Raw genomic sequence first — 26,930 nt, forward strand, 5'->3', positions numbered from 1 at the left:
TTGTTCTCTCTGGTCCCACGTGCTCCTCATTAAAGTACCACCCACCACTAGAGGGAACAGTAGAATAAACACGGATGGACGACCCTCTACCTCTCCCAGGCCGGCTCTCTATGGCGCCGAGCCCCCAGCCCCAAGGAGGGTGGGGGTGGGGTTTTGGTCACGTGGCCGCGGTGCCAGGCACCCGCGCAGGCGCAGTGGCAGTGGCCGAGTCGCCGGGCTCTGTCGCCCGTGCCCATTCGCCTCCTTGGCACCTGAGGGGGCCGCTCGGAGGGTCCTACGGTTTTCCCTGCTGCCGCTGCGGCCGCGGGGTCAGGGCCATGTCCCGAAAGCAGGCGGCGAAGAGCCGGCCGGGCAGCGGCAGCCGGAAAGCCGAGGCCGAGCGCAAGCGGGACGAGCGGGCGGCGCGGCGGGCCCTGGCCAAGGAGCGGCGGAACCGGCCCGAGCCCGGCAGCGGCTGCGAGGAGGAGTTCGTCAGCTTCGCCAACCAGCTGCAGGCCCTGGGGCTGAAGCTGCGGGAGGTGCCGGGGGACGGGTGAGGCGGGCCCGGGAGCGCGGGAGGCGGCGCCGGGGGACGCGCCGGGCCTGGCGACGGCCGCCCGCTCTCGTCAGTCCATTCATTCAGGAGGCCCCGAGCGTCAGCCGGTGGAGGAGGTGTAGCGGCGAGCGAGGCCCCTCACCTCCACATGCTCACAGGAATCCCAAATTGTCCTAAATCGTGGCAGGCGCCCGGAGGAGGTGTTAGAGTGAGAATATCGGGGCGGGTTTACTGTAGTTTGATGGCCAAAGAAGGCCGCCTTGAAAGGTGACATTTAGGCTGAGACCTGAAGGAATGAGTTGGAGCCAGTCATTCAGAGAGCACAACCTCTGTCATGATGACGATAAGAAGAGCAGAAGGAGAGGCATAAGCCTCTCGGTGTAATGCTTTGTCCCCTTGAGTTCTCACTGTTGGGTATTGGCGCTTTACGTTTGGGAAATTAGGTCTGTGAGGGCCTGTTGTTTACTGAGCTGAAAGTAACTTCACGAATTCTTACTTACACACTCTGCAAGCGAAGATGCTTACCCAAGCTTGCTTTGGGCTTGGCCTGGATCCAGGTCCAGCTTTTTTAGGGAACACGGGATGGATAAATAATTGGGGATGGGAAGGGAGAGAATGCGGGCAGGAAAAGTGGCTTCAGGAAAGAAGAGAGAAATCGAGGAGCATGGAAAGAAGATGGAAAAGGCTAGGGAAGAGGGAAGGAGAACAGCTAGCATCCCCAAATGCAGGGGCAGGTAAAGGGGGGTCTGGCTGCCAGAATGTGTCACTCTGGAGGAGACCGTATTATTGACAGCCTGGTTGGTGTTGCTCCTCCAGTCATTTGAATGATCAGATTGGGCAGAGGGAAAAACGAAGTTAAAGACCATACGGGATTGCCTTAGTTATTATGTGTGGAAAAGAGGCAAGAAGACGGTTTTCTTGATTTTACATTACATTGCTCCTAATTAATCCGCTCTGTGAACTGGCCCGAATTTACCTTTCCCATCTTTCCTCTCCTATATATGCCCGGTGCTTCAGGCAGATTGGATTTCTTCCTGTTCACAAAGGGTTAGCCACCTCTCCTGTCTTGGTGTTTTTGGTTAAATTGCAATTAGAGCTTGATTGTGTCTTATTCACTGCCATCTAGCATGGTGCCTGATACATAGAAGGTATTCAGTATGTTTTTGTTGAATGAATGATAAAAATAAAGAGGAAGGCCATCTAGCCCCTAAAAGGGGCATTTTCTTAGTAGGGTCATTACAGTTCAAGGCTTGTTTTGCCGAGTCTTGCTTTCAGCTTACTACCTTGGTTTTGTCAAATAGGCGTTCAGAGTTTATTAGCTATTCAGGGCCTTACTTATTCTAATCAAACTCACAACCAAAATACCAATTGAATACAGTGGGTTTGGGGTGGTGCTGCTCGTTACAAATGATTGTAGTGCTTTTGTCCGCTATGCTGCACATGGCATTCCCAATATCAGGGTGCTCAGGAAACTGAAGTACTCAACAGAAGTTTACTTATGAGCAGGAATCAGAGCATAGGGAATTGTAAAGTCTTGAGGGCTCTCATAAAAAAATGGGAAACTGGGACACTATCTCCCTCTCCTCCCTTCCCTTCTCTCCCCTCCCCAACAGAGGATACTTCAGTTAGTTCAGCAAACATTGATTGAGCAAGGTGCTGAGAATACGTTGACTAAGATACGCAATGAGTTCACAGCCTAGTAAGGGAGAAACACAGCAGTGGGCCTCAAACTTTGTGGCCTTAGGACCCCTTTATGCTCTTAAAAATTACTGAGAACCCAAAGAGCTTTTGTTTATGTGGGTTATATGTATCAGTATTTACTATATTAAAAAATAAATGGGAGAATGTTTTAAAACAAAAGTACACAAACACATTCCATTAGCTGTTAGAGCGACAACATACCTCATCGTATATCACGTAACCGCTGGGTCTTGAAGGATTGATAGGATTATGGTATAAGAACATGCCAGGCTGAGAGGGGGCAAATGAAAGGCAGAAGAGTGCATTTTTGGGAGATCTACACGTTGTTCAGGACAACAAGAGCAAAAGGTAGAAAGGTAGTGGGCATGGAGGCTGCAGAGGTCAGCTGGATTGGAGTGTTCACATCTCTAGCTTCGGAGATCTCTTATCTTTGGACAATTAGATAAAATGATAATGTTTTGTTTTTTGAGTTCCCCTTGTGTAGGCTTCATGAAGCTAACCCCTTTCTGTTCACAGATTCTTTACATGGGTACCATCACATAGACTGTGGTTCATCCCTTTTTGGTATTGTGACCCTTTTGGATGTGATGATGACAGGTTCTGCCACTGTGCAGTGAATGGTGGTTTCTGTATATGTGATGGGCTGGCAGGTGTCAACAAATTCTTTTATTTATTAGTACTTACTGAGTACTCTCTGAAAGTCAATACAATTATGATAATATAAGAAAATAGTTGGCAGTCTCCCCTCTCCATTCTTGTCTGATTACAGTATTGAGAAGCCTGGAATAGCATTTTGTTATGGGCAAGTTCATTGCTGGCAATGTGGTACTTGTAGCATTCTGGAACCTGCAAATACTTGGGAATGAATTAACTGGTATCTTTTAATGCAGCTTTTATATAAGTTGAGTCAGTTTAACAGAGATTAATCAAAGAGCTAATTATGAGGTTTTGTAATGCATCATGGACCACCTTCATATTTGCCTGTAGGATGTATTCATATAAATTGGATTTAATTTCAGAACAAAGAAATAGATTAACTTTCATGTTGTCCTTTAAAAACATGATTGAATACAGAGTGAAAAGAGTCTCTAATTGGAATCCAAACCGACTGCCTTCTAGTCAGTTCTCACTCATGGCAGTGAGATATTAACACCTGTCTGATTTAGTTTTATGTACTAAGTGTAGCCCTAAATTACCTTACTAATTGGTAGTGTTCTAAAATTAAAATATTAAAAAATCACTAATTTTAGCCTTTTGTCTGTGTCTCAAACATGTTGTTTTATTTGTATTACTATTACTATTTTTTTTAATGTCACAGGATCTTAGGGATGGAAGGGCATTCACAAATCATCTTGTCTAATTGTCCGTTAAGGAGTCCTGATGGTGCAACTGTTAAGTGCTTAGCTGTTAACTGAAAGGTTGGCGGTTTAAACCCACCAGTGGCTTCACGGGAGGAAAGACCTGGTGATGTGCTTCTGTAAAGATTATAGCCTAGGAAACTCTATGGGGTCACTATAAGTTGGAATTAACTTGATGGCACAACAATAATTATCCACTTGTGCTTGCATCACCTGAAAGCGTCCCATCTCATGTGCCTAGCTCAGTGGTTCTCATTCCTTGTGACACAACAGAATCACCTGGGGAAACTTTTTAAAAAATATGGTGCTTGGGGAGGCGAGGCCAAGATGGCAGAATAGCCAGCCATTTCCTGTGATCCCTCTCACAACAAAGACCCGAAAAAACAAGTGAAACAATTATATTTATGACAAGCTAGGAGCCCTGAAAATCAAAGGGAAAGTTAGAAAATGAACTGAGCGGCAGGGGAAGGGGAGATGGTTCAGAATTGGAGAGGAGTTGCTGTACCTGAATTGCCGGGATCCCTCAGGCACCGTTCCCAGGAGCGGCTGCGGTGGGCTGGTGGTAGTGTTTGTCCACAGTTTTCTCAGGGAGAAACAGCCAGCTGAACAGCCTCTTCACACCTCTGGAACCAGGGAATAACGGTGCTCTTGGCAAAAGCTAAGTACTTGTGTATATTTTACTGTGCCCCCCCCGCCCCGCCCCCATTCCCAAGCTGGCTTCAGAGGCTTTTGATTTCCATGGGCATGAGATAGGCTGTGTTGAGCGCCTGGAGCCATCCTCCTGGCCTTGGAGTAGGAATAAATTCACAATTGGGGGAAAAGATAATTTAACAGCTCTACTAACTGGAGGAGCTCAGGACAGAAGTGGCTCCTGTCCAGGCATAAACGGTCTGTGGACTTTGAATACCTTTCCCCCCTGCATGGACCTGTATGGGCCTATTTCAGGAGAATAGGCCCTTGTTGAAAGACTACCTCCATTTCAGCTGTGCAGTGAAGAGGTGGGTGTTTGGTATTTGACCCTGCTTTGCCTGTTAAACAGGGTCATCACCTACCCACATCAGGGGCCTAAGCACTGGTGGCTCCACTCAGGTCACCCAGCCACCCCTGACAGGGCTCCAAGGACAACTGGTACCTCCCAGTCTTTACAAACAAAAGCATTGGGTGCCCATGATCCATTTGCAAAACCCAGGCACCTGTATGTTTTAGAGAACAGGGACACGCTTTCCTCACAGACATGTGGGGGATGGTTCTCGGCCCCCTGCCTTGTTCAGAGCGTGACTTCCTGCTGCAACCAGATATTGGTACCCATACCAGTCACCCCTGCCCCTCTAAGACTGTAGGACAGAGCCTGTACCACACACTTGATGATCAGCTACCTGGACACCTGAGCTGAATTCATACAAGAAAACTGAATGGACTCCTAGACTGATATACCTGATAACAGCTCTAGCCATCTGGGGACAGGACGTCAGACCTTCAAAGGTGAAAATAGTCAAGCTAGCTCACTCAAGCAACCCATTTGGGCATATCAAAACAAAACAAAGCAATAAGCTGGGATACAGTAAGGAAACATAACATAAATTAATACAATAACTTATAGATGGCTCAGAGACAATAGTCAATATCAAGTTACATAAAGAAACAGACCATGATCACCTCAGCAAGTTCTCAAAACAAAGAATCAATGGATTTCCTGGATGAAAGTGCCTTCCTGGAATTACCGGATGCAGAATTCAAAAGATTAATATACAGAACTCTTCAAGACATCAGGAACGAGATTAGGAAGGAGATCAGGCAATAAGCAGAACAAGCCGAGGAACACACAGATAAAGTAGTTGAAGAAATTAAAAAGTTTATTCAAGAACATAATGAAAAATTTAATAAGCTGCAAGAATCCATAGAGAGACAGCAATCAGAAATTTAGAAGATTAACGTTAATATCACAGAAGTAGACAACTCAGTAGAAAGTCAGAGGAGTAGAACTGAGCAAGTAGAAGACAGAATTGGTGAGCTTGAATGTAAAACACTTGGCACCAATATATTTGAAGAAAAATCAGATAAAAGAATTAAAAAAAAAAGAAAACTTAAGAATCATATGGATCTCTATCAAGAGAAATAACTGACTAGTGTTTGGAGTGCCAGAACAGGGAGGGACAACAGAAAGTACAGAGAGAATTGTGGAAGATTTGTTGACAGAAAATTTCCCTGATATCGTGAAAGATGAGAAGATATCTATCCAAGATGCTCATTGAACTCCACATAAGGTAGATTTTAAAAGAAAGTCACCAAGACATAATCAAACTAGGTAAAACCAGAGATAGAGAATTTTAAGAGCAGCAAGGGATAAATGAAAAGTCACCTACAAAGGAGAGGCAGTAAGAATAAGCTCAGACTACTCGGCAGAAACCATGCAGGCAAGAAAACAATGGGATGACTTATATAAAGCATTGAAGGAAAAAAATTGCCAGCCAAAAATCATATATCCAGCAAAACTCTCTCAAATACAAAGGTGGAATTAGGACATTTCCATATAAACAAAAGTCAAGGGAATTTGGAAAAAGCAAACCAAAACTACAGGAAATACTAAAAGGAGTTCTTTAGTTAGATCAGTAATACCAGGTATCAACCCAAGACTAGAACATTGGATAGGTCAATCAGAGGTCAACCCACACAGGGAAATCACAAAAATAAATCAAGATTAAAAAATGCTCAAAACAGGGAAACAGCGATGTTATTATGTAAAAAAAGACCACATTAAAATGATAAAGAGGGACTAAGAACTGTAGTCATAGATCTTTCATATGGAGAGGAAGACAAGGCAATATAAAGGAAAAAATTAATTAATTAATTAATTAAAAATAAATAAAAGTTAGATTTAAACTTAGAAAAATAGGTGTAAATATTAAGGTAACCACAAAAGAGACAAACTATCCTACCCATCAAAATAAAATATGAGGAGAAAATAGAGAGTCAGCAGATACAAAATCAACAACAACGAACAAGAGGAAAAGACAATATATAAAGATAAACTACACAGCACGAAAAATTAAGTGGGAAAAAGAAACTGTCAACAACACACACACAAAAAAGGAATTCATAGAATCCTATGAGAATGAAAACACTTCCTATCAGAACCTTTGGGTCACAGCAAAAGCAGTGCTCAGAGGTCAATTTATATCAATAAATGCACACATACAAAAAGAAGAAAGGTCCAAAATAAAAAAATTATCCCTACAACCTGAACAAATAGAAAGAGAACAACAACAGAAACCCTCAGGCACCAGAAGAAAGCAAATTATAAAAATTACAGCAGAATTAAATGAAATAGAAGACAGAAAAATAATTGAAAGAGTTAACAAGACCAAAAGCTGGTTCTTTGAAAAAAATAACAAAATTGATAAACCATTGGCCAAACGGACAAAAGAAAAACAGGAGAGGAAGCAAATAACCTGAATAAGAAATGAGATGGGTTATATTGCAACAGACCCAACTGAAGTTAAAAGAATCATATCAGATTACTACAAAAAATTGTACTCTAGCATATTTGAAAACCTAAAATAAATGGATAGTGTCCTGGAAACACATTACCTACCTGAACTAACACAAACAGAGGTAGAACAACTAAATAGACCCATAACAAAAGAAGAGATTGAAAAGGTAATCAAAAAACTCCCAAAAAAAAAAAAAAGTCCTGGCCCAGACAGCTTCAATGCAGAGTTCTACCAGACTTTCAGAGGAGGGTTAACACCACTACTACTAAAGGTATTTCAGAGCATAGAAAAGGATGGAATACTCCCAGACTCTTCTGTGAAGCCAGCATATCCCTGATACCAAAACCAGGTAAAGACACCACACAAAAAAAGAAAATTACAGACGTATATCCCTCATGAAATTAGATGCAAAAATCCTCAACAAAATTCTAGCCAATAGAATTCAACAACATATCAAAAAAATAATTCACCATGACCAAGTGGGATTCATACCAGGTATGCAGGGATGGTTCAACATTAGAAAAACAATTAATGTAATCTGTCATATAAATAAAAGAAAAGAACCACATGATTTTATCAATTGTTTCAGAAAAGGCATTTGACAAAGTTGATCACCCATTCATGTTAAAAACTCTCAGCAAAATAGGAATAGAAGGAAAATTCCTCAGCATAATAAAGGGCATTTATACAAAGTCAACAGCCAACATCATCCTAAATGGGGAGAGTCTGAAAGCATTCCGCTTGCAGTTGGGAACCAGACAAGGATGCCCTTTATCACCACTCTTACTCAACGTTGTGCTGGAGGTCCTAGACAGAGCAATTAGGCTAGATAAATAAAGGGCATCCAGATGGGTAAGGAAGAAGCAAAAGTATCTCTTTTTGCAGATGACATGATCTTATACACAGAAAACCCTAAAGAGTCCTCAACAAAACTACTGAAACTAAAAGAAGAGCTCAGGAGAGTATCAGGATACAAGATAAACGTACAAAGATCAGTTGGATTCCTCTACTCCAACAAAAAGAACATTGAGGAGGAAATCACCAAATCAGCACCATTTATAGTAGCCCAAGAAGATAAAATATTTAGGGATCTTACCAGAGATGTAAAAGACTTATACAAAGAAAACTACAAGGCATTACTGCAGGAAACCAAAAGACACCTGTGTAAGTGGAAAAACATACCTTGCTCATGCATAGGAAGACTTAACATTGTACAAATGTCTATTCTGTCAAAAGCGATCTATAGATACAATACAATGCAATTCCAATTAAAATTCCAATGACATTTTTTAATGAGATGGAGAAACAAATCACCAACTTCATGTGGAAGGGAAAGAGGCCCCGAATAAGTAAAGCATTACTGAAGAAGAAGGCGGCCTCCCTCTACCTGATTTTGGAACCTATTATACTGCCACAGTAATCAGCCTGGTACTCGTACAACAACAGATACCTAGAATAATGGAACAGAATTGAGAATCCAGACATAAATCCATCCATATATGAGCAGTTGATATTTGACAAAGGCCCAAAGTGAGTTAAATGGGGAAGAGACAGTCTCTTTAACAAGTGGTGCTGGCATAACTGGATATCCACCTGCATAAAAATGAAACAAGACCCACACCTCACACCATGCACAAAAACTAACTCAAAATGGATCAAAGACCTAAATATAAAATCTAAAATGATAAAGATCATGTAAGAAAAAATAGGGATGACACTAGAAGCCCTAATACATGGCATAAATGTTATACAAAACATTACTAACAATACAGAAGAGAAACTAGATAACTGGGAGCTCCTAAAAATCAAACATCTATGCTCATTCAAAGACTTCACCAAAAGAGTAAAAAGACTACCTACAGACTGGGAAAATGTTTTTAGCTGTGACATTTCCAATCAGCATCCGATCTCTAAAATCTGCATGATACTTCAAAAATTCAACTACAGAAAGACAACCCAATTAAAAAATGGGCAAAGGATATGAACAGGCACTTCACTGAAGAATACATTCAGGTAGCTAACAGGTACATGAGGAAATGCTCATGATCATTAGCCATTAGAGAAATGCAGATCAAAACTACAATAAGATTCCATTTTCCTCTAACAAGGCTGGCATTAATCCAAAAAACACAAAATAATAAATGCTGGAGAGGTTGTGGAGAGATTGGAACATTTATACACTGCTGGTAGGAATATAAAATGGTATAACCACTTTGGAAGTCAATTTGGCACTTCCTTAAAAAACTAGAAATAGAATTACTGTATGATCCAGCGATCCCACTCCTTGGAGTATATCCTAGAGAATTAAGAGCCTTTACATGAACAGATACATGCACACCTACGTTCGTTGCAGCACTGTTCACAATAGCAAAAAGATGGAAGCAGCCAAGGTGCCCCTCAATGATTAATAAATAAATTACAGTATATTCACACAATGGAATACTGCACATCGATAAAGAACAATGATGAATCCGTGAAACATTTCATAACATGGAGGAATCTGAAAGACCTTATGCTGAGTGAAATTAGTCAGTTGCAAAAGGAGAAATATTGTATAAGACCACTATTATAATAACTGGAGAAATAGTGTAAACAGAGAAGAAGATATTCTTTGATTGTTACAAGAGGGGGGAGGGAGGGAAAAAGGGAGAGGGACTTTCACGAATTGGATAGTAGATAAGATTTATTTTAGGTGAAGGGAAAGACAACACACAGTACAGGTGAGGTCAGCACAACTGCACTAAACTAAAAGCAGTTTCCTGAATAAACTGAACGCTTCGAAGGCCAGCGTAGCAGGGGCAGGGGTTTGGGGACCATGGTTTCAGGGGACATCTAAGTCAATTGGCATAATAAAATCTATTCTGAGAACATTCTGCATCCCACTTTGCAGAGTGGCTTCTGGGGTCTTAAATGCTAGTAAGCGGCCATCTAAGATGCATCAGTTGGTCTCCACCCACAGGGAGCAAAGAAGAGTGAAGAACACCAAATCACAAGGTAATTATGAGCCCAGGAGACAGAAATGAGTGCATCGACCAGAGACTGCATCGGTCTGAGACCAGAGCTAGATGGTGCCCGGCTATAGGCGTTGACTGCCCTGACAGGGAGTGGAACGGAGAGCCCCTGAGGGAGCAGGAGAGCAGTGGGATGCAGACCCCAAATTCTCACAAAGAGACCAGACTTAATGGTCTGACTGAGACTAAAAGGACCCCGGAGGTCGTAGTCCCCAGACCTTCTGTTATCCCAAGACAGGAACTATTCCTGAAGCCAACTCTTCAGATGGACTGGAATGTGGGATAGAAAATGATGACACATGAGACTATGTTAGCATCTCCTGTTTGGAGGGGAGATGAGAGAGCAGAAGGGGTCAGAAGCTCGCCGAATGGACATGAAAATAGAGAGTGGAGGAAAGGAGTGTGCTGTCTCATTACGGGGAGAGTATTTCGGAGTATGTAGCAAGGTGTATATAAACTTTTCTATGAGAGACTGACTTGATTTGTAAACTATCACTTAAAGCCCAGTAAAAATTAAAAAAATCCCATAGCTAAAAATACCAGAGGTAGGATTCAATCTGTGGTCTCCTAAGAGTTCTTTGTAAAATATAAATATATAAAAAGTAAGGCATTGATAACTGTGTCAATTAAATGATATTGTTTTTGTTTTCTTAATGTGACCATTTTCTTTTGCAGTTCAGTCTTGTAAATCAATTATTGCGTATAGCAGAAAAAAGAGAAAAGTGTGTGTCTTTAAATAATAGAGAACCAAATAACATTATATATATTTGCTCCCAAATACTCCAAAGTGTCTGCTTAAATAGAAAGGCCAGGAATTGGAATGGTTTTGTTTTATTTTGTTCTTAATTCTTGAGCCCTTGTGGCATAGTGGTTAAGAGGCTCGGGTGCTAATGAAAACGTCAGCAGTTCGAATCTACCAGCCTATCCTTGGAAATCCTATGGGACAGTTCTACGCTGTTCTGTAGCGTCACTAAGAGTTGAATCAACTCCCTGGCACATGAAAACCAGATTCTTGGGGTGAAGAGGGGTGGGTAGAGTTGTGAAGGAATGGTAACGTAAAAACAAAATCAGACAGCACCTAGCAACAACAGGCGGCTTTCTGATAACCGTGGCTGAATTTTGAATGCATGAAAGAAATGCTTAAATAGCTACACAGTAACTATTTATATGAAAAGTATCTCTTTCTAACATAAAGTCTAAAGCCTAAAGTATTTTGATGCGCTAATATTCTGACATTTCTTTGAAAATACAGGGGTATTCCCTATTAGATAACACACAAGGATTGTATTATATTTGGAAAATACAGAAATAAAAAAAAATGCATTACAGAAAACTATAATCAAAAGGTAATTCCTGTAATTGAGCGTATTATTTTCTAGACACTTTTCCCTGAAAAAAATTTTGTTTAAAAAAAAAACTGGGCTCTCCCCTAGGTCAGCAACAGCAGCCTCTCAGGCACAGGGCCTGGTTATTGATGTAGTTTTCACAGCCCCTCGGGTGATTGTGATGTGCAGCCATGACTGAGAATGACTGTCTAGAGTCCAGATTTCAGATGAGGGTGTCTCAGACCGTAGCATGCAACAGGAGCACCTAGAGGCCTAGCTAAAATCAGCTTCCTGCACTGCACCCCCAGGCCTGGGATGCCAACCTAGAATTTTTCTGTTTCACAAGTGCATGGGTGATGCTGACATTGCCAGTCAGGGATCACACGGATCCAATTTTTACGTGTATAATTCAGGGACATTGATTACAGTCTTCATGTTGTGCAGCCATTATCATTAGCCTTTTCAAAATTTTTCTGCCACCATTCACATAAACTCAGTGCCCCCTAAGTAATAACTTTCCCTTCCTCCTCCCTCCCACCTTTGGTAACCACCAATAAGCTTTGGTTTCTGTATATTTGCCTTTCATATAAGTGAGATCATACAGTATTTGGCCTTTGGTGACTGACTTATTTCACTCAAGGTTTCAAGGTTCAAGGTTCGTCTTGTGTTGTGGCATGTATCAGGACTTCATTTATGTTTATGGCTGAGAACTAATATTCCATTTTGTTTATCCATTCATTTGTTGGTGGACATTTAGGTTGTTTTCACCTTTTGGCTATTGTGAATAGTGCTACAATGAACACTGGTGTACAGGTTTCTGCTTGCATTCCTGCTTTCAGGTCTTATGGGTATATACTTAGAATTTGGATTCCTAAGTCATAGTACATTTATTTTTTATACAATTTTACACTTACAGCACACTGCAGTTTGAACTAAGTACATTTCAAGTGCTCAATACCCACATGTGGCTAGTGGCTACCATATTGGACAGCAAAGATTTAGACAATTACTGAAGACTGCCACTCATAGAAATTTATAAAACTCTGAGTCTTTCCATTCTATCCTCATAGAAATAAGATAACATCTCCTTTTATTTGCCAAAATGTGTCGCTGTAGCTTCCATGTTTTAGTCTTAGTTTTATTGTACAATTTTCATTTCACATGATACATAGTTGGAGGTGGTTCATGTTCATCATATGATGTCGTGTAAAACCACATCATCTCATCTAAACATGTCTCTTAAAATGCGGTAACCAGAATGGTTCCCAATGTGCTAGCTGTGATCTGACCTCATAGAATAGAACAAAACCTGCCCCCACCTCCTTTCTGTACATTTACCACTGTTACTGCAGCCCATTAAAATTTGGGGGGTTTATGTTGCAGTAAGGAGCCCTGGTGGTGTGGTGGTGAAGCGCTTGGCTGCTAACTGGAAGGTCTGTGGTTCGAACCCACCAGCCGCTCCACTAGAGAAGTTGCAGCCTGCTTCCATAAAGATTTACAGCCTTGGAAACCCTATGGGACAGTCCTACTCTGTCCTACAGGGTGCCTATGAGTTGGAAATGACTCAAGGGCAGTGGGTTTTAGTTTGGTATATTACAATATCGCCTTATACAAAATTAAGCACTAAAAAATTTTTTTTTAATACATGCTGCTTGTTCAAAAAAAATTTTTTTTTTTAACTCAAATGCAAGATCTTACATATATCCCTTTAGCTCAGTGGTTCCCCAGTGGAAACCATTTTGTTCCCCAGGGGACATGACAATGTCTGGAGACATTTTTTTTTTTTTTTCTGTTTTAATAACAGCTTTATTGAGGTATAATTCACATACTGCGAAATCACCCTTTTAAACTGTACGATTCAGTGGTTTTTATTAGTTGGGCAACCATTACCACTATCTAATTGCAAGACGTTTTCATCACCCCAGAAAGAAACCCTGCATCCCTTAGCAGTCACACCCCAAATCCCTATCCCCCTAGCCGCAGGCAACCACTTCCCTACTTTCTGTCTCTATGGATTTACCTCTTCTGGATATTCATATGCAAAGAATCGTACAGTACGTGGCCTTATGTGTCTGGCGTCTCGCACTTAGCATGTTTCAAGGTTCATTCACATCGTAGCATTCTTTTTATGGCTGAGCAATATTCCCTTGTATGGATGTCCACATTTTTTTATCCATTCATCTGATGATGGATAATTGAGTTGTTTCTACTTTTTGGCTGTTGTGAATAACGCTGAATCCAGCTGTGCCTGAAGTCCACACACTGGATTTCTTATCTATATAACCCAATAAAATCCTCTTTTTTGCTTAAACCAGTTTGAGTTGTGGAAGAGTTCTGATAAACTATAGAAACCCAAAACAGGAGATGTTCCCTGTGTCTGTTTGGAGGTGCTCAAGACTGTAGATGCAATGCAGACTCAAAGATAACTAGGCTTGATGCCTTTTATGCTTTAAAATAATTTAGGTCAATTAAATGGCAGCAGGGCTTAGACATCTTGACAGTGCATAAGGAGAAACTGTTTCCAAACTATAAATCATGGGCTAGAAAGCACTAGTCTTTTCCATTTTTAGCCTGACACTAATTTAGAAAATAATACTCAGTTCTTTTCTGGGAGGGTCTTTAGGTCCTCGTCTGAAAAATGGAGTAATGTTCTATCAGGAAGGCTGCTTGCCTGTCCCTTTAGTAGACTGGGTGAGCTGCTTTTATTCTGGGTTTCAATAGAAAACTGTATGGCTCTATCATTTGTATTTGTCTCATGTTACTTTTTTAAATTGAGATATAATTCACATATGTACAATTCACCATTTAAAATATACAGTTCAGTAGTTTTCAGTATATCTACAGAGTCGTGCAACCACAGTAGATTTTCAAATATTTTCATCATCTCAGAAGGAAACCCCGGACCTGTTAGCAGTTAACCCCAACCTCTCCACCGCTAAAGCCCACTAATTGGCTTTCTGTCTCTATGGATTTGCCTATTCTGAACATTTCATAAAAATGAAATCATACACTCTGTGGTCTTTTGTAACTGGCATCTCTCACTTAACATATTTTTAAGGTTCTTTCATGTTGTAGCATGTGTCAGTGTTTCATTTCTTTTTTATGACCAAATAATACTCCATCCATGGATATATCACATTTTGTTTACCCATCCTTCAGTTGATGGATATCTGGGTTGTTTCTGCTTTTGGGCTTTTATAAATAAGCTGCTCTGAACATGCATATGCACATTTTTGTGTGGGTGTATACCTAGGAGTAGAAATGCTGGATCATATGTAACTCTAATCATTTGAGGAGCTTTGGGACTGTTTTCCAAAGCAGTTGAACTATTTAATAGTCCCACCAGAAGTGTATGAGAATTCCAGTTTCTCCACATCCTTGCTAACACTTACCATCTTTTTTATTCTAGCCATCTGTCTTAGTTTCCTTGGGCAGCCATAACAAAATACCACAGCTGGCTTATAGGAAACCGTGGTGGCGTAATGGTTAAGCACCACGGCTGCTAACCAAAGGGCTGGCAGTTCGAATCTGCCAGGCGCTCCTTGGAAACTCTATAGGGCAGTTCTACTCTGTCCTATAGGGTCTCTATGAGTCGGAATCGACTCAGCGGCACTAGGTTTGGGTTTTTTGGTTTGGGTGGCTTATAACAACAGAAATTTATTGTCTCACAGTTGTGAGTCTCAGTCCACATTCAGAGTCTTCGCAGGGCCACGGTCTCTCTGTCTGCTCTAGGGAAACATCCATCCATGTCTCTTCCAACTTCTGGTAGCCCCATGCGTTTCTTGTTCCTTGGCTGGCTTCGTCATCCCATAGCCATCTTCTCCTTGTGTGTGTGTCTCTCTCTGTCTCTTTTCTTTTTCAAGAGGTCCAAGAAAAGTTCATTGGCTCTCGTTGGACTGTCTGAGGTCAGTATTCACCCCTGAACCAATCACAGAGGCCCACAGGCTGGACACTGCTGATTGGCCAGGCCTGGTTACACCTTCTTTCCTGGAACCTGGTAACAGAGAAGAGTGGTTCTGCATGCAACCCACTTCTAGGTATGCCATTCATAGGCTCCCAGAGATGGCAAAAGGTGGAGACATGTTTGACCATCATAACTCAGCAGTGGGATATGGTACAGGCATCTAGTGGGATATTCCTGAACATCCTACAATGTACAGGGCAACCCCCCACAACAAAGAATTATCCCAAAATGTCAGTAATGTGGAGGTTGTTACAGTGGAGTGGAGGACAGTGTGGCCTTCAGGAAACAGTCGATCTCCTTAAGGTCTGTTAGGCAGTGGTTGCTTGGTTCTCATAAGTATCCTGAGCACCCTTGTTGAGCTCCCTGATAGGACCCAAGTAGGTTGAATTGTTTTCTCATATTTCCTGTGTCTCTACCTTATAACCCTATCAGAAAAGAAGTGACATCAGTCTATTGTTTTTAGTGAGCTCAAAGTTTGGGAAATATAGAAGAGCATATTGAAATGAATTCAACAATTATCCCTAATTTCACTACTAGAGATAACTAGGAGCTGTGGTGGTGCTGTGGATAAGAGCTACAGCAAACTATGGCTGCTAACCAAAAGATTGGCAGTTCGAATCCACCAGCTGCTCCTTGGAAACCATATGGGGCAGTTCTGCTCTACTGTTAACATTTTCGTTTTGACATTGAGTGAAGGTATAGACCCTAGAGCCAGGCTGCCTGGGTTTGAATCTTGGGTCTACTAACTAGTTTTATGACCTTGGGCAGATTACTCTACGGTTAGCCTTAGAATTCTCCCCGTGAAAAGGTGCATAGTAATAGTACCTATCTTATAGAATTGTGAGGGCTAGACATTTAATATTTAATACATATGAAGTGCTTGAAAGGTTCCTGGGTGGTGCAGACAGTTTGCACTTGATTACTGACTGAAAGATTGGTGGTTTGAACCCACCTAGCAGTGCCTTGGAAGAAAGGCCTGCCAGTCTGCTTCTGTAAATATTACAGTAGCCAAGAAAACTCTGTGGAGCAGTTCTACTTTGTGACACACGGGGTCACCATGAGTCGGAATGTACACCACGTCAGTGGATTTAAAGTGCTTAGAACCGTCCTTGGCACACTGAAGGAACTATTTTAAGCATTTCAGTGTTTTTTCTTTACGTACGTTTGTATGTGTGTTTCTGTGTCTGTGCATGCATGCGATGTCCAGATCAACATGGTTGGGCTCGTGCATACAATCTTGTACCTACTTTTTATGCTTATATGGAGAATGTTTCCCTATGTTACTAAATGTTCTTAGAAAGCTCAGTATCCTCTATAGAATACCGTGAATTCTGACATATTAAATGTAAAATAACTAAATGCAAAATTTTGTGCTAAATTATACCTCCCTTTAAACTAGATTTAAGAGTAGACTAGTGGTGGCAGTTTTGACAAGATTTAAGAAAAGTTTGAGAGAAAAGTTTAAAATTGAGAATGTTTTATCCATTAGCTTTTTCCCCTCCTGTGGTTGAAAAATATTATTGTTAGATTTTGCAGTACACCTCAATTTAGCTTACAGAACTACGTTCTTCCAATCACTTCTAGAATTTTTGCCCCAGATTGATGCAAAGCATCTTGGTTTCTAATTTATAGAATCTGTTGTGAAATTCTTCCTTCCCCCTACAAAACAAACCAAAAAAATGTATAAATCTTTATACATTTAAAGAGATTTCTGCTTTCCTATAAATTTCTATTGAAAACTCAACTTTTGAAGTTGAAAAACAAAAAAAGTCTTTCTCCTACACATTTAGGTCTAACCCATACCCGTTGTCATTGAGTTAGTTCCAACTCTTAGTGAACATATAGGACAGAGTAGAACTGCCCCATAGGGTTTCCAAGGCTGTAATCCTTATGGAAGCAGACCACCACATAGCTCTTCCACACAGTGGGTGGTGGGTACAAACTGCTGACCTTTTGGTTAGCAGCTGAGTGCTTAACCACCGCACCACCAGGGCTTCTTTTTATATCTGAAGTCCTAAAAATAATGATGTTATATTTTAGAGGTAGAATATCATAGTGTTTTATTTGAAGAGTAAACAGTTTGTGTGAAACCGGGCAACTGTTTGGCTTCAGAACGGCTTATTTCCTTAGTTTTAAGTGTAACAGATTGTGTTTGTCTTGTTTCAGGTCTGTGTATCTGGGCCTCTGTGTTTGTGACATAGTTTGGAGTTGTACATGTGTTTTGAGGGATTTGAAAGTAAAGATAACTCTTAAAGTTAATTGCCAGCATTTTAATTTTAGGGCAAAAAAACCCAGTATGATGTTTAAGTTTTTACTTGACAGGAATAACAACAGCATTGTTGCTCCCTGGGTATGGGGGTGAGGTACCCAGGGAGGGAGGATGTGTTACGGTGAAGTACAACTGTTTGTTGTTCAAGTGTTTTCCTTCTCAGTTTCTCCACTGTGTTAGTAGGGCTCAGACAGGTTGTTGGATTCAATTGCTTGTTTGGGACACTGACAGATAGCTGTCTTTTGTGTGTTCTTTGTCAGATGCATAATTAGTTAGCTGGTCAGCTGCAGTGAAACTTATTTCAGAAGGCAATAGATTAATCATTTTAGAAGGGGACCTGGGAATTACAGCCCTTAGGTGTGGAGTGGCTTTTAAGGACTGGACTCTTGTCTTTAGGTGGTTAGTGTATAACCAGCTCCACTTACAATTGAAGCAGTAGAGGCCCCGGGGGTTGAATGACTTCCCTGCAAGTCAGCCAGCTGATAAGTGGGGGGTAGAATCCTTGTTTGTTGCCTCTCAGGAAGGTAATGGGGTTGAATATCTGCCCCAGTGCTCTCCCCGCAGGCTCTGGGAAGAATTTGGGACCGTCAGAGTTGAGGCTTTCTTTATCTCTTCTGTGCGTCAAGGGCTCCCATGGATGACCTAACACGAAACATCGTTGTTTTAGATGAACTCAGTTCATTTTTAAAAGGTCTTGACTAACACCTTTGTGTTGACAGCAATTGTCTGTTCAGAGCCCTTGGTGACCAATTGGAGGGACACTCACGAAATCACCTCAGGCACCGACAGGAGACAGTGGACTACATGGTCAAGCAGCGGGGCGATTTTGAGCCCTTTGTAGAAGACGACATTCCTTTTGAGAAACACGGTAGGTTCATGTGGCACACTGGGCCCTCCATCAATAATGCATTGGGTAATTACATCTATCAGCATCCCCTACAATCCCAGCCAGGGGTTTGGTTACATAACTTATGGCATTCATTTATTCAACAAATACTCATTTGCCTACTCTGTAATAGGCAACATGCTAGGTAGTTGGGTTAGATGTATATGCCCTTCATAAAAACGCTGGTGTTAATTGACCTGAAAAGCTATTCATGAATTCTTACTGGGGGAGAGGGAAGCAGGCTATAAAGTAGTATGTAAATATTGACCTTGATCTCATTTTTTATAAGAATACACAAACACGTAACACTCTAAAATAAAGTCTGGAGAGATACTAACATTTTATGGTGGTTAATTTTTAGCTCCACTTATTTTTCAGAAATCACTCACTCTCTTTAAACTTCTTTATAAATGGGGGATAATAATAGTACCTATTTTATAGGCTTTTTATAAAGATTAAATTAGGTAATAAAAGTAAAGTAAGATCTTAGTAAATGTTAGCCATCTGGGGCTGGTGGGACTGTGAATGTTTTTAATTACCTTCTGTAGATTTTTCTGATTTTTAAATAATGATCATGTATTAGTTTTATAATCAGAAGAATCAGTAAAGCTGTTTTTATTTCTCACCAAAAACCCAAACACAACTTGTTTTCTTTGAGGCAAGTCAGTCAGTGATTTTAATTAGTTCCTTAATAGGCATAAATATAGTAAGAAAATATATATGATCTTTTATGCTTTCATTTCAGCAAATACTGTGAATCTGATTTGCAAGGTGCTGTTATATTTATGTTTTATAAGTAGCATTTTTATCACAGGGCTGATGGTCTGTCTCTTACCAGAAAAGAGACAGTCATTTCTGTGTTTTAGAAAGGTAACTCTGGAGACCGTGTTGAGAATGGATGGGGAGAGGGACTGAGAAGGGAGAGAAGTTAGTGGGATCTCCGTATTTACCAGGTGAGAGAAGAAGATGGTCTCTACCAAGCCAGCTCTGAGGTTAATGAGTAGGGTCCAGGCCAAGACAGTTTGGCAATGTAGTTGACAAGACTCACTGGAGGTGTGGAAGTTGGTAGAGGGAAGAGACAAAGATGATCTGAGTTTCTGCTTGAGGAATGGCTAAGCACCCATACTGCCAGCAGGATGGAGGGCAGCTGGAGGAGAACGTTTGGAGGGAAGCGATCAATGATCCCAAAGCCTTTCCTTTTCCTCCCTATGAGGGAACTCATTCATTAAGTACCAGAGACAGAGCAGTGAAACCCTCAGATGAGAAATTTGTACCAGTCACTGAGTTCTGATGGTCCCTCTTCCTGGGCACACTCTGTCTAGCAGGTAGAAATAGTTTGCCAGCAGTTCACAATTCCAGTGTATGTATATGAGGGAAATTTAGTAGTTTAGTACTATATAAAATGAATTGTGTTGTTGATTTAATGAAAATATTATTTCGGATGAAATGAGCTTTTAGTTTGTGATGTGAAATTCTACTTTGAACTTCTTCAGTAAAGGTCGTGTGGTAGATGTGGGAGTGTGGGAGGACAGGAAACACAAACCTTGGGTTGCCAGTGTGGTGGTCACTTTAGATGCAGAGTGGAAAGGTGGTTTTTTTTTTTGAAATGTCGTATGCATGCCTGATGGTCGGTTGGTGCTACTTGAGAATTTGAGCATAAAAGAATTGAGAAGTGACTCTGACTCTGTGTAGCAACAATGAAGAGAAACCCAGAAGTCTGCACATTCTGTTAGTCAGTTAAAGACTAGACTTACTACATTTATCACAGTTATGTGTTTTTAATGTTGTTTTACCTTAATACACTTTGAGATTCTTGAGGGCAGGGATCGTGTCTTTCTTTACTACTCTATTCCCACACTCAATGCCTGGCATATGGTAGGCACTCACAAATTGTTGAATGAATAAATGAATGGCTCACTTAACTACCGAGGACCCCGTTACCCTTGTGTCCAGCTGTGTCTTCTGGGATTATTCCTTGCTTCTAGGCTGTGGCTTCAGAGAATCTGCAGCATCTTTTTCCCCAACTACACAAATACCCAAATCAGAAACCTGGGTCTTCTTGATGCCTCCCTCTCAGCCCCTCCTTATAACCAGCCACTTATTAAGTCTTATCACATCTACCTCAGTATTTCTTCTCTTCGCTGCTGCTGCTTGTTGTGGGCTGCTGTGTCTGTTCCAACTCATAGAGTAGAACGGCCCCATAGGGTTTCCTAGGCTGTAATCTTTACAGAACCACTGGTGGGTTTAAACCACTGTCCTTTTGGTTAGCAGCTGGGCACCTAACCATTGTGCCACCGGGGTCCTTCTTGCTACTACCTCCTAAAATCAGGTCTCCCTGGCCTTTTGCCTAGATTTCTGCAGTGCCATTTGGATGGTCTCATTGCTTCTAGTCTTGACCCCTTCAGTCTGTTTTACACGTTGCAGCCAGAGTGATCCTCTAAATGCATATCTAATTACGTCTTTTCCCTCTCCAAAACCCGTTGGTGGCTCTCCACTGACCTCAGGATAAAGTCAGACTCTTCAGAGCTTCGCGATTTTTTATTCGTCTACTCTTGTCTCTTGCCATTTTCTTCTCCCTACCCTCTCCGGCCCCCATTTCAGAATTCTAAGTTCCTGCCATACTGTATAGTCAACAAACTCATCATTCCATCTTGCCTTTGCTTGGAACATCACCCATTACTCCTCTAACTCTTATTCGTCCTTTGGGTATTAACTTAAGTGTCCCAGTAAGAAGCTTATCTGATAGACCTTACTGTCCCACTTCTGAACTGGCTTAGGTCCCCCTGTGGTATGCTCTCATCACACCTGGTACTTACCCTTCCGTTGCACCTATGCACCAGTAGTGCCTGTCTTCCTGTTTGCCCCTACTGGGTATAAACTACTTCAGGGCAAGCTGGATGACAGGCAGTGTAGTAGAGTAGCCAAGAGCCAGGGCCTTGGAGTTAGGCTGCTTGGGATGAGATCTCAGCTCCACTATGTACTGGCCCTGTGACCTTGGGCACAGTTATGAATTACTCTGTGTCTCAGTTTCCTCATCTATAAAATGGGGTATATGAAGTAATATGCAGTCATTAATGCTAGCTATTACGATTACTGGAAACCCTGGTGGTGTAGTGGTTAAGAGCTACTTCTGCTAACTAAAAGGTCAGCAGTTTGAATCCACCAGGCGCTCCTTAGAAACTTTGGGGCAGCTCTGCTCTGTCCTGTAGGGTCGCTGTGAGTCGGAATCGACAGCAACGGGTTTGGTTTGGTATTATGATTACTGGGTTTATTATTACATCCCCAGCGTTTGGTACAGACCTCGGCATATAGGAAGTACTCAGTAAATGTTTATTGGAGGAATAAATAAGTGAATCCTTCTGAGTAGCAGTCTGTGCAGTGTTCAACTAACTGAATTCCTGGACTCTGACAAAGCTAATAGGTTTTTCAGATGTATGCTCTTCTCTTTATTTGAAACAAAATAAACACCAAGGCATATTTGCATGTGCATTTTTCCATTGTGAAGACTTCATTTCTCTTTTTTCTCCTGTTTCCACGCAGTGGCCAGTTTGGCAAAGCCTGGTACTTTTGCTGGCAATGATGCAATTGTAGCCTTTGCAAGAAATCATCAATTGAATGTGGTGATTCATCAACTTAATGCCCCTTTGTGGCAGGTAGGTCACCATTCAAGACTTTGTGTTAAGCTCTTATTTAAGAATTAGCTTTGTGAATAGGGCCTGACCTGTAACATTGAACCGTATGTGATCACTTGGACTGTGAGCCTAAACAAAGACAGAGGAAGCTTGTGTGTCTTGAAATGAAACCGTGTGCTATGTACAAATGGAATCTGGGCTATAATTCAGAAGCCTTTTTAAAATGCCAGGAATATTACTCAAAATCAATTAATTTGAGGGCAGAGAACCTAATATATATGGAAATATTTATAAAAATCTCAAGTGAGAATTTTAAGGGTTAGTGCATACAGGTTCTAGTTTTGAGGAATGTCCGTTCCCATGTGTATTTTTTTTTTTTTAGGTGAAAGGACACAAAAAGATAAAATTTATTATAATAACTGTTGCTGAGAAGTATGTTCCAAACAACGGAAGAATTTATCTCATGACCTAAATCTCAAGCTCTGTTTCTGTGCTCTATGTACAGAATGGTTTCGCTGGTTTTACAACAAATGCTAAGATTTTACAACAAATGCTAAGTTTGCGTGGTAGGATAGCAGTGAATATTGTTAAACTGTTAAGTTTTCTTTTTTTTTCTGTTGTGAAAAAGCTGCTCATTCAACTCTATCCTTCTGTATCTCTGGTGTACTTAATTAACCCAGTTGCCCAAACAGCCCGTTAAACCAGGCATTCTGGAGTATGGAAGCTCAAAGGTCGGGGCGAAAGTGTATACAGGTGTCCACCCCCTTGCTCTTTCTCCTTGAATTCAGAGCCCTTCCTGTCACTTTGTAATTCAGCCCTGAAGACTGGGCGTGTGGTTTCTATCAATCCTCCTCCCTCCCTGCGTCCCTCCCTCTACTCCCCCCTTTCTAACTTTTTTTTAATTGGAAAGGCAGAACATTGTTAATTGGAGAAAATTTTGAAAATTCAGAAAAGCCCATATAGACAAATAAAAATTATCCAGAGCCTCACTACTCAGAGATTATCACTGTTAAATTTTAGGCTGTATCTGTCATTCACACATACACCAAACCAAAACCAGACCCGCTGCTGTTGAGTTGATTCTGACTCATGGGGACCCCATGTGTTACAGGATAGAGCTGAGCTCCATAGGGTTTTCTTGGCTGTAATTTTTATGGAAGCAGTTCAGCAGGCCTTTTTTCTGCAGTGCCGCTGGGTGGGTTTGAACTGCCAACCTTTTGGTTAGTAGATGAGTGCAAACCCTTTGCTCTACCCAGGGGCCTCACACATACACTGAGCTATAAAAACATTTGTATATAACTGGAAAGATACATTCCAGAATGTTTTTATGCAAACACATCCATTTTTATATACGCACACTTGGATATCCTTCTGTATTATATCATCATAAAGGTTACAGTGTCCCTTTTTTCATGTGTTTATTGGCCATTCCTTTGTAAATTGCTTATTCCTAGCTGTTGCCCATTTAAAAAGAAGTTCATTGAGGTATAATTTATCCTAAGAAGGCAGAATTCATCCTTCTTAGGGGTACAGGTGTATATATTTTGACAGACATAGTTGTGTAACCACTATCGACATACAGAATACTTCCACTTCCCCAGAAAGTTACCTCATGCTCCTTTGTGGTCATTCATCCCCTTCCCTGCCGCTGGCGACCATTAATCTGATTTGTCTTTAACAGTTTTGCCTTTCCGGACTGCCAAGTATATCTGCCTGGCACAATGTCCTTTTAACAAAAATAACACTACAACAAAACAAATTAGGTACTCCATGGGTTGGGGGGACTTTGACCTTACAGGGATATAATGAACATGAGTGAAACGATAGCTATGTGAGTTCTTTGGTGCAGAGTTGCCAGACATACTGACACCAGGTAGAGCTATCATATTTTCAGTGAGGCTCTCTCTTTCTAAGGATTGTCTTTGAGCCAAGAATATTGGTTACCTTCTTTTTCATTGTCCCAGTTTTTTTGGTCATTAAATTTATACTGTGTACCAGAAGTCATCAAAATCATTTGAACATATGGTGTATAATGACCCTATTCTTAAAGGAAAATACTCAATGCCAACTCAGTAACTATAGCCTGCTTTTTCCTCAGTCGATAACTTGAAAAAATTTTTTTTTTCTTCTAAATTTCTTAATTCTCTGAATAGTTGTGGAAGATAATTCTCTGTAGTTGGAATTTTTTTCAAATTTATTTCTCTAGTGTTCTCTCTCATGGATTTCTACATGTTGAAAGTATGTTTTTCGAAATAAATATATTTCCTTTGTAATGGAATGTTTTTCACTGGTACTCCCTCATTTCTCCCCACCCCAATGAAGCATCTCATGAAATTTAAGAATTAAAAGTGCATAGGGTCGCTATGAGTCGGAATCGACTTGACGACAGTGGGTGGGTTTTGGTTGCCACTGTTATGGGGCTTTAAGACCTCTTGCATTAATAATGAGTAGGCTTATACTCACAACATGGCAATAGAGAAACCTGCATCCCCCCATGTGCCTCCCTACCCCCATTACAAAAGGAACATGGGAACATTTGCTCCTTGTACAGAATGGAGAAATACATGACATAGAAAGTGGAAACTCCTCATGATTTCTCTCCCCATGAAAATCATGGTTCAGTGTGGTGACTGTTCTTCTAGTTATTTTTTCCAATTCATAATGCATATATTACTATTATTTAAACATATAAGTGCTTTAGGGATTATGTCATTCAAAGATTCTAATAAACTACTATTTCTTTTCCTAGTATTCTTCCTGGGAGACAAACGGTGCCATCTCTGTTTTGTATGTGTTGAAACCACACACAGTATTTAAACTTTCTATCCTTTTTGGACTTTGAGACCTAGGTATTCTGCCTGAAGACACCTTCACAGTTCTCACTTGTAGACCTGTGTGGCTCATGTTTGCTTCATGGTTTTTACTATGTATAGACCACAAATCTTGTTTCAATTAATGGTAATATCTTTCTTACTACCTGCGGCTTTCAGTCAAAACAAGAAGAGGGTGTGGATGCTTTGGAGTGTTAGTGAAGAGACAGCTACTGAGCTTGCTCATAATGTAGTAGGGATGCTGGGGAGGATCTGTCAGTTTTGGGAGCATCCATGTTCCTTTCTAAGGGACAGATTCAGAAATACGGTAGAGTTTTTGTGCTGGTGGTGGTTTTTGAACATGCTAAGCCTGGACCTTCCGGCTCTCATATTGCACAGCTCTAGACCCACCATTCTTATTGGCCTGTGCCCCAGGGCTGCCATTGCCATAGGACGTATTGTGAATGGTGCCTCCGCAGCTGGGCAGTGCAGCAGTGCTGATGGACTATGTATAATTTTGTTCTGAGATTGATAAAACCGGGAGATGTTGGGTTTGTTGTTGATAATGTTTCTCAGTCTGCGGTTGATGGAGAATGCTGCTTTGTGTTTCCAGCAGGGGTGGACTGACTGTGAAGCCGATAAAGCGGAAGTGTCAGGCCCCTCCTTTGCATGGGCCCCTTCCAAGACCTTGGGAGAGATTCTAGCAATTTTATATTTGTAGATTTGCATTTGTTTTCTCAGAGTGGACCCCACATTGTTTGAGCTTCCAGCCCAACAAAACCTGGATCTGCCCGTGGGCTCTCCTCCTTGAGAGAGACCTATTCAGTAGAAGGGCTGAGAGAGACTAAACCGCTGAAGCATAAGCTTATTTAACTGTTATAAATCTGCCCCTGATTTTCAGATATGTGTCTCCAGGTGGGTTTATTTTCACATGGTTGCATATTAAGTGCCTTGAAGCCTACTTGGGTGGGAGGGAGATAATTCAGAAATTGCTTAGAACACATCCTAGTCATATTTCCAATTAGTATCTGTATAGAGCCCAGTTACATCAAGGTACGATGAAGGACTTGGGCTTCCTGGACAATCCACATAACACATTTCTCTCCATAGGATGACACTGCCCAAGTCCTCACTGGCACCTCCCCTTCCTTTGCCCACAGATTCGTGGTACAGATAAAAGCAATGTGAGGGAGTTACACATCGCGTATCGGTATGGAGAACACTATGACAGCGTTCGGAGAATCAATGACAACTCGGAAGCACCTGCACATCTCCAGACTGATGTGAGTGAGGCCTTGGTGTCCTTCTGTATTCTTTCAGCCCTGTGGGAAGCAGGTCCAGGGCTCTATGCCCTAGAGCTGAAAACCAGTGATGTTATTGTGGAAGTTGCCTTTAAGAATCTGTGGGTTTGATTTTTTTTTTTTAAAGCTCAGGTGAGAGAGAAAGATAAAATTGTTTTCATTCTTTTGGTTTCTCTAACAGCTGATAACTATGACTATACGAATATATATGAAAATTCTATGTAACTTTGATATTTTAAAATTAATCCTTGCTTATCTAAAATTTGGAAACTATAGAAAAGGTAAAGAAGAAAATAAAAAGCATATAAAATTGGCTAGACACGACCTTTGCTATTGCTTTGGTAGATTTCCTTTCGATCATTTAGTGCACTAAAAAATGATTGGAATTATATTATTTATATAGCTTCGTTTCCTGCTTTTTTCAATTAACATTGTAGCATAAGCCTTTTCTCACATTATTACACCACTTTTGAAGGCATCATTAAAAAAATTTCTTGAATAGATAATATTTGCCCATTGGTCAAAATTCAAAATGTGTAACAGCACATGTGTAGTGAAAATCACTCCCGTTCCCCTCCCTAGAGGCAACCAGTGTTATCAGTATATAGCAAAAACCTTTTAGAGATACTTTATATATTGGGCCAGCA

At 41.0% G+C, this 26,930-nt stretch overlaps 1 protein-coding gene across 2 annotated transcripts in view; it reads left to right on the forward strand.

Annotated features, from left to right (window-relative positions):
* The first annotated feature begins 202 nt into the window (after positions 1-202).
* OTUD3 (OTU deubiquitinase 3) overlaps positions 203-26,930 on the forward strand; it is a 47,088-nt gene continuing 20,360 nt past the window's right edge. For both annotated transcript variants that reach the window (XM_003413431.4, XM_023551986.2), the window contains exons 1-4: positions 203-532; positions 18,374-18,522; positions 22,081-22,193; positions 26,143-26,265. In XM_003413431.4, coding sequence (XP_003413479.1) covers positions 318-532; positions 18,374-18,522; positions 22,081-22,193; positions 26,143-26,265 — 600 coding nt within the window. In that variant the 5' untranslated portion in view covers positions 203-317. The remainder of the gene's footprint in view (positions 533-18,373; positions 18,523-22,080; positions 22,194-26,142; positions 26,266-26,930) is intronic.

This window comes from Loxodonta africana, chromosome 3 (genome assembly GCF_030014295.1).
Source record: "Loxodonta africana isolate mLoxAfr1 chromosome 3, mLoxAfr1.hap2, whole genome shotgun sequence".
Classification (NCBI taxonomy): Eukaryota; Metazoa; Chordata; class Mammalia; order Proboscidea; family Elephantidae; genus Loxodonta; species Loxodonta africana.